This window comes from Pimephales promelas, chromosome 12, assembly GCF_988280905.1.
Source record: "Pimephales promelas chromosome 12, fPimPro1.hap1.1, whole genome shotgun sequence".
Classification (NCBI taxonomy): domain Eukaryota; kingdom Metazoa; phylum Chordata; class Actinopteri; order Cypriniformes; family Leuciscidae; genus Pimephales; species Pimephales promelas.
Window position 1 is genome coordinate 23,802,602 of NC_142780.1, and position 12,116 is coordinate 23,814,717.

Here is a 12,116-nt window from a genome sequence, read left to right on the forward strand (position 1 = left end):
TTTATATAAAACTGTTTTTGGATCACAAATAGCTCATCTTGCTGTGTAACCTTTAAAACAGTAGGTCTAATATAAAATATATAACAAATATATGCCACAATACACAGTGTCTTGTCCATTTCTTTATTGTGTCGAACACAAAACACTCCCCTTCGTGATTACATAAACAGTCCAAGAAATACATGTCAAACTTCTAAAGGATTACTAGCCTGGGAACAGTTGTTAACATCCCATGTCCTCACATGTGTGGATAGAAGATGCGATCCAAAATGAGCCCTTACAGAAGTTTAATTTGATAAGACATAAGGAGGTAGAACAGGCACCCCAATTCTTTTCAGACTGTTATTTCACAGTCATCAACTGCTTACAGAATTTCTAACATCCAATAGACTTGAAACAAAGTTTTATAGTAATATCTGAATGGACTATGAAGAGATTATGTAATTAAAGTACCAACACAGTAACATTTTTAACATTTTGTAAACTAAACAAGCCAGCACTGAGCATTCAGTCAATGGAACACTTTAGGATGCTACAGTAACATGTATGTGATAAGTGACCTATAAACAGTCTCTCTTTAAATAAAGAGACAGGAAATTAGCATATTTCACATATGCAGTGCATTTTGTTATAAAAGACAGAATAAAAGAAAACGAGGGCAACTTGGCAGCAGATTGTTAAATAACAGAATCAAATACAGCATTTTAAAGGGTTAGTTTACCCAAAAATCATTTACTCTCCCTCATGTAGTTCCAAACCTGTACGACTTTCGTTCATCTTCGGAACACAAATCAAGATTTTTTTTTAGTAAAACATGAGCGATTTCTGTCCCTACATTGACAGTCCACACAACTACCCTGTCAAAAAGTTCATAGAGATTGTAAAACTAAGCCTTCTGATTGTAAAACTATGTTTTCTGAAGCGACATTGAGATTGAAACATGAAATGAGCTTTGGTTTACCACAACTGATGTGTGCATTGATCAATGTTTATATGTGAATTAAACCCTAAATTATTTCTGTTCAACACAAAGAAATCATGTCTCTTAAAAAAAAAAAACTGAATTAAACTTGAGTCAATGTGGTTGTTGCTTAGCTGTCAATGGAGGGAGAGAAATCAATCAGATTTCATTTAAAATAACTTCATTTATGTTCTGAAGATGAATGAAAGTCTTACGGGTTTAAAATGGCATGACAGTGAGAATTATCATTTTTGGGTGAACTAACCCTTTACCTATATAATTACTGTAAATTACATTCCTTATGTGTCCAGTTGTGTATTGACTAACATTTTACAAGTGATGAATTGCTTTTACAAGTGATCATGTGCTTTGATGTCCCAGTGGATGTGATGAATAGCTGCGTGTGACACATCTGGCTGAAGTTCAGTGTGGGTCTGTGCATTTCTCCACCTGATAAATTCAGCATCTTTATGTGTTTACAGTTCATCCCTTGATTCATCCAAGATGAGCGGATGTGTGGCCTCTTTCTTCAGGTAGGTGATGAAGTCACTAACCTCACGACCACCCTGCAGGACAAAACTGCTTAAGCAACATTGTAGTCAAATTGTCTTAAAATAATCTGTGTGCATGATTATATTCACCTCATATCGCTGTGGCTGGTCTTTTTGTCCAGAGGGCACAAAGTAAATGGTTGGAAATCTGCATTTAGGCAAAATAGGTGATGAATCAAGAAAATAAATGGCTGAATATCAATGAATGTCTGTTGTAATGGACTATAAATAGATCAGAGACATAAAGAGAGAGACAGAATGTTACCCTTGGACATCATAATTTGGGGGCACATCATTAGCTGTGGCGTCCATTTTAGCAATGACAATGTTGGGGTCCCCGGACAGCTAAGACACACACAAAATCCAAATAATGAGCATGAGGTCCACTGTGGCTTTATTTCTTAAAGTACTACAGTTCAAAGGATTGTGGTCAGTACGATTTGTTTTGTAAAGAAATTAATACTTTAATTCAGCAAAACTGAAAGCATTAAATTGAGTAGACATATTTAAAGTTACAAGAGTTCTATTTCAAATAAATGCTGTTTTTTGAACTTTCTACTTTTCTTTTGAAAAACTTTGGAAGTTTTCCATTAAAATATTACGCAGCACAGCTGTTTTCAACATTGATAGCAACACAAAATGCTATTAAATCAGTATTAAATCAGCATATTAGAATGATTTCTGAAGGATCATGTGACACTGAAAACTAAAGTAATGATGCTGATGATAATAGATAGGCTGTGTCCACCAAAGCATTTTTTCAAAGGCCTGGCAATTTTTTTCAATTATTTTTTACAGGTCGCTGATAGTTGAAGAGAATGTTCAACTTTGGGTAAAATGCAGCGCTCATCACTGTCACTTTTTACCCAGACGTCCAATCACAGTGGAGGAGGGGCGGGACAAACACACACCGACCAACTGTCACAACATTCTTTTCTGTACAATGACATCAACCAGCAGAGCTAACTGAATACATTTTTAAACAAATTATCTGCAAAATCAGTTACAAGTAAATACAAGTAATTTTTTTTTTATGTAAATGCTACCATGGGAAGCATAAAGGCCCATTCACACCAAGAACAATAACTATAAAAATATCAATAAAGATGTAGTTCCAAAAACATTTCTAAATATAAAAGAATATCAGAGTTCACACCACAGCTATAACGATAACGGCACACAGAAACAATATCATTGGAATCACTTACTGAACAATTTTTTCCCCCGCTGATGAACGATAAAAACATTGACAGTCAATCAGAATCCATCTTGCTTTAAAGAGCGAGAGTATTTAAAGCGACAGACGACAAAACTGCAGCGTGCGATTAGAATAAACAGAATGATATCATCCGCTGGCCCTTATTAGACATCTTTCAATAACATAAAACAATCTTACCAACCCAAACGGTTGCATGTTAAAAATGATTTATAATGTATATAAATTGTGTTAAAAAACCTTTTCTCCAAGCTCCTTGTACTTAGGCTCCAGGCTCTTGCAATGGCCACACCAGGGAGCGTAAAATTCAACCAACACATCCTTTTCTGGATCATTCACAATCTCATCAAATGTGTCAGCAACCACGACCTGTGGAACCACATATGTGATGTATACAAGAAAACATTATTATCTTCACACATTAAAGACAAAAACACCTTTGTGGGTCCATGTACCTTGACAAAGTCATCGTTGGACTCTGGAACAGCTTCAGACTTCACATATCGTTTCAATCTTTTAGCAAAGTAATCCTCCAGGAACCTCTCCAAGGACTTGCCATCTCGCCTACAGAACCAAACAAAGTTTTAAAACCTTTCCAAAACCAATAGATTTTTCTCAAATCTATTGATTGTGACAACAGAAAAGCACTATGTGGAGACTAGTTGCAAGACTCACGTGAATTCTTCCTGCATGGAGTACTTGTGTCCCGCTCTGGTCCGGATGGTGACGAGGGGAATGTCTCCTCCCTCAACCGAACTCACACCAAACTCCTCCTCAAGCTCATCCTGGAACTCCTGTCGATCAGCCACCGCAAAACTCAGACCTTGAGCCTGGAACTGGGTTGCCACCTTCATTATTCTGAGAGAAAAATAAAAATATATAAAAGACAAGGAAATGATCCAATAAGGAATCCAATAATTGGGTGCTCACCTGTTCCTCCAGTAGTTTGTGCCTTTGATATTTCGCACATAATCTACATTGTAATACGCTGTAAGCAGGTCACTTCCTTTCAGACTGTCCCTATTTTCTGTGGTCAGATGTGGACATAGACCAAATCTAAAGCAGAGCAAGAGGAAAATAACAGAAATAGGGACATATGGGCAAACAAATCACAATAAATCAAAATGCATATGTACAACTGCTTGACCATATTCCCACAAAATATTCAAGCGTTAAAGAAACATACACATTGTCTCTGATGAATGTACGGAGAGAAGAAATCGAAACGGATTCTGTGTATTTCACCACATTGTCCTCAAACTTGCTGTTTAAACGAGGGGGACGAAACAGCAGAACACACCTGCAATGCAAGAGAAGCCAATATTAGAACAAAAAACTAACAGTAAATGCAGTGCAAGTAATGGGTTGTACATTTTTTATCATACTCCATTTTTGATAAATTGTTGTTTGAATTTTCTCTGAACTGAATAAATATGTGCCATTCCAAATGACTTCTTAGATGCCACACAAAAAAAGGATGGAGAAATCCATTTTATTGTACAAATGTCAAGCTAGAAATCTCTGAGACCTTGATGAAAAATTATTGATAGCTTGATATATCAAATGTATCCAAATACCAAAATATACATTTCTACTTGATATACCAAATGTACCATATGCATTCTGTAAATCTTTTAATGTAAAAAATGCAAATATTGAATATACCGTACTACCATTTCCAATACTTAAAAGTAAAGGACATTATATGGACTACTTGTATACAACATCTTAAATGATTTTATCTTTGGGTATCTTATCTTAACCGTACAATTTTATTTTTACTACATATTTTCAAGTTTTGGTAGAGACGTTTTTGGTCAGCTCAATCTCTGACAGCAAGTGGGGAAAAAAAGGATGTTGAGGACATACTTTAACATGAAATATTGACCATATTCACCTTTGGCTAAGCCACGCCCTAAAATGTAGCTTGACCAATCACAGCGCAGCCAAGAACGAGCTCCCACACGGACTCCGACAATTGCGCTCCATTGACTTTCAACACAGGCGTCTCATATTCTTGGTCTCGGCAGGCTATTACCGTTGTAGTTCATCAAAAATATGGTTAGACATTGAGCCTGGGGCATTTGTAACAAAGATGCGCGTTTCCCAGAGGTTGGAGGGGGGGTGTCCGTTTTTTTCCCTTCCCAAAACCGAAGTCAAATCCTGACAAGTGTCATTTTTGGATTAAACTGTATGGATGTCCTCAGTCAGCTAAACCCCCCAAAGGTCAACAAGCACATCTTTTTTTACTTCTAACCTTACTGTGAAGTTATACTAGTTTTATAATGTTTTAGGTTATGATTTCGGTTCTCATACCGATTGTTGATACGCTAGCACACGCTGCTAATAAATACAACGTTATACTCGTGTAGTCGTTCAAAATAATACATAGGCTTCACTTCTCAAAAGTAAAGATCCACAACATTTTCCCGAAAGCTTTATCAAACTGTGATAACTGTCAGTCCCTCAATGCAACACTTTTTCATGCTTTTTTTTCTTGTCCTAAAGTTGCCACCTACTGGTCTGATGTATTTAATGTATTGTCAAGAATTTTTAAGATTACATTATTACCGGAACCATTGTTGATTATCCTTGGCACATCACAGTTCTTTAGAAATTTGACTTCACCCCAGCAGCAGTTCATTTCCTACTCTCTTATTACTGCTAAAAAAGTTACTCCTGATGTCATGGAAAGGGCCAGAAATACCCACCGACAAAATGTGGCTTCGGGACATGTCCAGTACTCTACATTTGGAAGAAATTAGATATTTGTTGAAGGACAATCTCTCAGGTTTTTATAAGATCTGGCAACCCTTTACAGATTTCTTACAATCAGTATCTGTATAAATATTTATTTCCTTTTACTTTATTCATATAAATTATTATTGAACTTTCTGCTACCAAACTTTATTCTACTTCCGCTTTGTCTGTTTTTGTTTTTGTCTATATGTACAGTTATATAAAAATGTTTGAGCCTCTCCTGTATTGTTGATCGAAGACTGTATAATGTATATATGCTCAATAAAAAACTTTACAAACTATACTCGTGTAGTCAGTTTGCTTTGTAATAACGATTATAGAAGTGAATAGAGACCTACCCAGCTTTGCATGAACAGTGTTGCTCCCTGATATTTAGTCCCCGCCTCGATTAGTAGGATATGTGGAGATTATTTTTTTGACTGTGACCGGTAAGTAACATTATGCTTTTGTCTCTATTTTGGATGGATTGTTGTTTCTTGCGTTTCAACTGTATGTCTTGAATATAGCCTTCGAACACATATTGCAGCCTCTTTTGCCTACTTCTATCGGACACTTTATTTGCTGCTTTATAAAAGTTTGATAACATTTCAGCAGGATGAGCTGTTACAGCATAAGCCACGCAGAGCGCAGATGAAGTTTGATGGATGTAGCAACAGTAACTAAGGGGGGCGGGGCTTAGCCAAAGCTGAATTTTGCTCATTTTCACAAATGGATGTTTCCTTAATGCTCTGTCATACATACTCTCCATCTACCCCATATTTCAAGCTCAATCCCATATCAGTGGAATGTGCAAATCGATAGCTGTCCCTCAGGGCACCAGAGACCTTCAGAAACTCTGCAAGCTGTGCACTATCTTCCCCAGAGAAAAAGCCTGGGATGAACAGAGACAAGATATGAAACGTAAGAACCTCGGCCTTTTTCAGTTCCAAAAGATGAATGCAGAAGTCAAATCTGACTAGTTTTGACCTTCTGCTACAGGAGCAATTCAACATTTTATGGCAGGTATTACAAACTCTGCTACTCACCCACCACACTGGCCTCATAGTTGTTGGTAAAATAATCCAAATCTGCCTCATTGTGCAGAGCCACGGAACTTGGGCCTGCTTGCTTCTTCATGTAGCTCACAATTCCATCTATTTTAGATCAAGATATAGGTATGCAAGTAACTAAAATAGTTACAGCCAAAAAAAAGGGAAACAAAAAATAAAACATACAATACCATTAAAAAGTTTGGGGTCAGTAAGATTTTCTTCAAAGAAATTAATTATTTTATTCAGCAAGGATGAATTGTTCAAAAGTGACAGTAAAGGCATTTATGACTTACAACATATTTCTATTTCAACTAAATGCTGTTCTATTTCAAATAAACATTATATTCATTAAAGAATCCTGAAAAAACAACTGTTTAGCACAACTATTTTCAACATCGATAACAATAAGAAATGTTACTTGTGCACCAAATCCTTTCTGAAGGATCATGTGACACTGAAGACTGGAGTAATTAGCAGCTGAAAATTCAGCTTTGTCATCACAGGAATCAATTACATTTTATATTGTAATAACAACTCACAAAATAACTGGTTTACTATATTTATGACCAAATAAATGCAGCCTTGGTGAGTATTAGACACCTCTTTTAATCTTACCAACCCCAAACTTTTAAACAGTACTGTATGCATGGACACATGGTATCAACCTGCTGTTCTGGGTCCATCATACGATCCAGCATCCTCTCCATTGCGGAATATTTTAAGGGTGGGGTATCCATTCACTCCAAAACGTTCACAGATCTCAGAGTTCGCAGTGCAGTCAACCTCATCAAAGGAACGGAAAGAGACAAATTCACTAAAGACATACATGTAAAAGCATGATCTTGCAGAATGAGGCAGCTGTGTAGCATTAAAGACTGAAGATTGAGCTCGGTAACAGAAACTCATGGGTCCATCACTCCTCACCTTTGCCAGAGACAATGTCCCTTTCAGCTTTGTGGCAGCAGCCTCATATTCTGGAGCAAGACGCTGACAATGACCACACCTGTGAGCACATCATATGAGTGTTAATGTTACATTGTTAATTCATTGCACTGTTTTAAGGGTCAGTTTAAGGTTAAAATGGATCTAAAGGGATTTATAATTGTTTAAATCAGATAATTGTGAATGGTCATCATAGTTTAGCTTCATGCACCTCTATAAGTCATCATTTAGATTTATGCACTAACGTTATGCATTAACACAACCATTATAACTCTCTAAAAAGATCCATACATTAAAATTAAGAAAACCCCAGCTTAAGACCAAACTAACTACACTACAACCTGGTAGCAGCTAAATTTATAACGTTACTTTCGTAGAATTATAACATATATTGTGGACTGCCTGGGACAGAACGTACCAAGGTGCGAAGAACTCCACTAGCAGAGTCTCGTGCAAGGCTACGCTCCGGTCAAAGTCAGAGTCTCCGAGCTCGAGCACATCGCTGCCCTCCGCACACCACACAGTGAAAACTAGACAGATGATAAACCATGGTAAACGCATTTTTACTGGTGTCAGTGGCTGGAAACTACGAAACGCGTGAATGACAAAGCTAGCCCCGGTGCGTGAGTGCTGCTGAGAGTAGCAGCAGCTGTAGGTAAGGGTCGCCCGAAAGCCCAGAAAAGCTCTGTTCTCTTGCCAGAACGCGTTTGATAAATTCAGCACATTGGTACGAAATTTAACCTAAAACACACTAATAGCAAACTAATAGCAATACTAATAATAGACGTGTATCGGAAAGATTGTTTATTATATGTAAATATATTGTATAATTTGTAGTAATAAATATTTATAAATCGATACATTGAGATTCACAGTTTAACATTTTGGTGCATGCATTGTTTTTTTTTTTGTTTTTTTTTTTTTCGTTTTTTGTGTGTGTGTGTGTGTGTGTGTGTGTGTGTGTGTGTGTGTGTGTGTGTGTGTGTGTGTGTGTGTTTTTTTTAAACATAGCAAGCAAGTCGTTTAAGCTTAAATTGTTCCCATCATTACTAGTAATTGCTTTTTTTGTAATTCAATTACATTCCATCCTTATAGTAACAATTAAGATTAGAGCTCTCTAAAGTCAGTTCTTTGTCACATCATACGTCATACTTTGTCATTGTCAAACATCCAAAGTTTACTAAAAGTAGATCCTTTTTATAGTAATAGGAATTATGTGTTGTTTTACAATAATCCTATGGCTTACATGTCATCTGATGTCCCTAGTCTAATGAAATGTATCTATTTATAAAGTAGCTATCTGTTTTGGCTAAAAGTGGCACATCACATCATTGTTGTTGTCCTTGATAAATAAATAAATAAATAAATAAACAGTTTATATTTGATTTTTTTTTAAATACATTGCCTATATTCATATAAAATATGTACAAACACAACAAATATTAAATATTTACAAATATACAAAAAATAAGTAGGCCTGTAAGCGCCATATAAAAATGTTTTTTTTTTTTAAATACGTTGATATAAAAAACTACAAGTTTTGGCAAATCATGCAACCGGCTACAGCACACAGGATTTTCTTTTACACTAGAGGTTTTACAAAAATACAAAAAAAAAAAAAAAAAAAAACACCAAAGGAAAAGGTATGCAGGGATTTATTTTAGCACTAGGGGTCCCCCTTAGATTCATCATATCCCTCTATGATCATATCAGAGGAATTGAAAAAAGGATGCTCTTTTGGGAGTTTGACTTGGCAGTTGAGACTGGACATATATTAAATCAGAATAATATGATATATTATATAATAATATTTAAGATACATCAAAAGCAACAGTGCTGTTATTATGAATAAGATCTAATCTGATATTCAATGACTGTGACATTGCTTTAATGAAACAAAAGTCAATATTGACACAAAAGTCAATAAGACACAGTCAATGATAAGTCATTTGTCCCCATCTACTGGCGTAATGATGTAACCTGCAGAAATGGTCACTAAACTGGCTATATAAAATATATAGTATGATATATTTGGGGTGCATTAGACCTTTTTAGAAATGCAATAAAGTTTACATATGAAAAAAAAAAAACTATAGACCATTTCACAAGATGTAAACAACACTGGTCCAGAAGCACTTCCTGTTTCAGTTTTTTAACACTACATAAAAGTTGGGATAAAATACAACCAACAGAACATTTAAAACTGAATCAAAAAGTTTAACAAACATCTTTAAGATGTTTTCTTTACATGTGAAATAAAGAAAAAAGTTACAAACTGAAACAGGAAGTGCTTCTGGACCAGTGTTGTTTACATCTTGTGAAATGGTCTACTTATTCAAAGATGTTCAATAATAGAAACAGACCTGGGGAATTTAAAGACCTATATGTGCAAGTGAAGTTCCTGTCTTCAGATGATATGCTGATGCCAAAACTGACTCAGCCTAACTTTTGCTGAGTGTCTTAGTGAAACGGAAACTCTGTTTTCCTTCATTCTCTATTATTTCCTAAATTACAGAGTGCTATCTGTTAATACAATGCCAGATGGGAAAATACATCCTGGAGCCTTATCATTAAAGCCAGCAGGAAGTGATTCTCACAGACCCTTCATAAAGCCAGCAGGAAGTGATTCTCACGGACCCTTCAGTGCAATGACTTACCAATCATTTTTGTTAGCCTTCTTATGGCCAGCTATTTTTGAACAGACATTCTGAATAGTAATTTAGAAAGAGGGCTGCTTTGTTGATGTTCCAGATCCTGAATTTTCCATTTTACACCCCCATTTATATCCCTAATTGAACTTTCCAGACCATGCTAAAACAATCGTGTCATGACATTGAGTCAACTATAACTATAATACTGTCAGTTTCTTCTTTTGATTTCTTTTATTATAAAGTTCAACAGTTTGACCCCAAACGAAACTATAGATACAAGTCACATTTCTGAAAAAGTCCATGAATACTATGTGGTAAAATAGAGGGGAAAACCTTTGATGATATGTTTCTACTGCTTTTTATTATAGTTCAAATAATTTGAAAGAAAAAATATTAATTTAATAAAATTATGCTACTCTCATCATTTTAAGATATGATTAAGGTCTCTGGGATCCCAGACATAAAAACTGTGAGTACATCTCAACAAAACATGAGGGTTAACACATAGCCTACAATACCATGTGTAGGCCTAGTGTATGAATGTCATAAAAAAACATGAAATATGTACATAAATTTAAGACAATAATTTCGAAAGATTGCATTATTTGTATAATGACATTGTTTTGTAATGGCTTTTAATGGAAGCTCTACACCAATCTGTTAGAATCGATAGACGATAAACTATAGAAGTTAGAATCGAAAACTAAACAGTGGGAGGGACAGAATACAGTAGGCGTAAGCGCGTGCCCACTCCTCGCGCATAGCGAGCGACTCAATTGTCTTGCAGTTGTCGCTGTCGCGCGCTCTCCTCCAGGCGCATAGGATAGAGATACAGCCAATGGTTACGCGAACACCGGTTTAGCGATCACTTTTTTGAGCAAGACTCAGCTTCAAAATTTATTCGCTGGTTTATAAAGTAGGCTATAACTACAAAAGGACGTTCGTCTTTAAGAGAGTCTTCATTGTCCTCGGAGCGCAGAACCTCTCTTCTATTAATAAAGTCCAATGCCACTTCTCCAGTAAGGTAAGAAAGTTTACTACGCGACTCACAATACAGCAGCAATGCAATTTAAAACCTATCATCAATTTAGTAAAGCCTACTTTTATTCGTATCTTTGTCCTAAAGTTTCCATTTTCTGTCCTGACCTACTTCTTGAAGTAGATATGCTTTTGATGTGATTGCTTTTTCTTGGGGTTCGCTTTTAAATTTATTACAGTTCAAATAATCCATCATACAAACCAAAGTTGTATAATCAGTGTTTATTGTAAATGCACACTTCAAAACAGAATAAACTTATAGGCTATTGTAGATTTCGCTAACTTCATTGTTTTTATTGTTAAAATAAATCTGAAAAATAGTGGCTTTCTTGTAATTATGGTGCAATAGGCTGTTAAAAAACAAAAATGTCCAATGACTAATTTCAGAACAAATCTGAGACAGATGTCATCTGGGGCAGGTGTAAAGACTGATTGTGTTTATCCATCATGTGTTTTTCTCCTGAAAAATAAATAAAAAAAAAGTTTTTTTTTGCTTAATAGCTTACATTTGTTAAACATTGCACATATTTTGTATTTAGAGCGTGAATTGAGCTTGATGCTTAATATGCATAATGCATAATATAAATATCTGAATCATGGCTGTGTAATGTGAAGGACACTTGTGGAATGACACCCTATCCTGAACACATCTCTGAGTCATATCAGAGTCGCAATGTTTTTCTTTTCTTTTTTTTTCGTCATTGAGCCAACAGAATTGCATTGATTCCCCACCTGACATTTTGGAGTGTTAATAGCATGCAGACACAAGCAAACCCCAGCATCGCCAAACCGTAACTGGCCAAAAGCACATAAACCCAAGAGATGTTGACCTTGACTTTGGTTCAAGAGGATTCCAGACAATTAAAATGAGTCCACTTGTTTCACCATATTTTTGTTCCAGACCACAATATCCCCTATAAATGGGTCAAACTTATGAATAGGAGCACAGGAAGAATTACTAGTACC

At 35.8% G+C, this 12,116-nt stretch overlaps 2 protein-coding genes across 3 annotated transcripts in view; one reads left to right on the forward strand and one right to left on the reverse strand.

The window, feature by feature from the left end:
* Positions 1–1,207: 1,207 nt before the first annotated feature.
* On the reverse strand, positions 1,208–8,125 carry pdia7 (protein disulfide isomerase family A, member 7). Its single transcript, XM_039680138.2, has 13 exons — positions 7,880–8,125; positions 7,444–7,522; positions 7,185–7,302; positions 6,514–6,621; positions 6,230–6,359; positions 3,915–4,028; positions 3,659–3,784; positions 3,404–3,586; positions 3,184–3,292; positions 2,969–3,097; positions 1,778–1,857; positions 1,603–1,660; positions 1,208–1,527 (listed from the first exon to the last, which is right to left on the reverse strand). The coding sequence occupies exons 1-13, from the start codon at positions 8,020–8,022 to the stop codon at positions 1,438–1,440; spliced, it is 1,467 nt and encodes a 488-aa protein (XP_039536072.1). The 5' UTR covers positions 8,023–8,125; the 3' UTR covers positions 1,208–1,437.
* Positions 8,126–10,869: 2,744 nt separating this feature from the next.
* The window catches only part of pear1 (platelet endothelial aggregation receptor 1), a 39,318-nt gene continuing 38,071 nt past the window's right edge, over positions 10,870–12,116 (forward strand). For both annotated transcript variants that reach the window (XM_039680115.2, XM_039680116.2), the window contains exon 1: positions 10,870–11,136. The gene's annotated coding sequence lies outside the window, so the exon portion shown is untranslated. The remainder of the gene's footprint in view (positions 11,137–12,116) is intronic.

Excerpts from the sequence above, each read along its gene's own strand:
- pdia7 (XM_039680138.2), bottom strand. The coding sequence starts at position 8,022 with ATGCGTTTACCATGGTTTATCATCTGTCTAGTTTTCACTGTGTGGTGT. Across the intron at positions 4,029-6,229 it reads AAATATGGGGTAGATGGAGA|GTGTGTTCTGCTGTTTCGTC; the intron begins GTATGTATGACA and ends CTTGCATTGCAG. Across the intron at positions 3,785-3,914 it reads ACATTCATCAGAGACAATGT|ATTTGGTCTATGTCCACATC; the intron begins GTATGTTTCTTT and ends GCTCTGCTTTAG.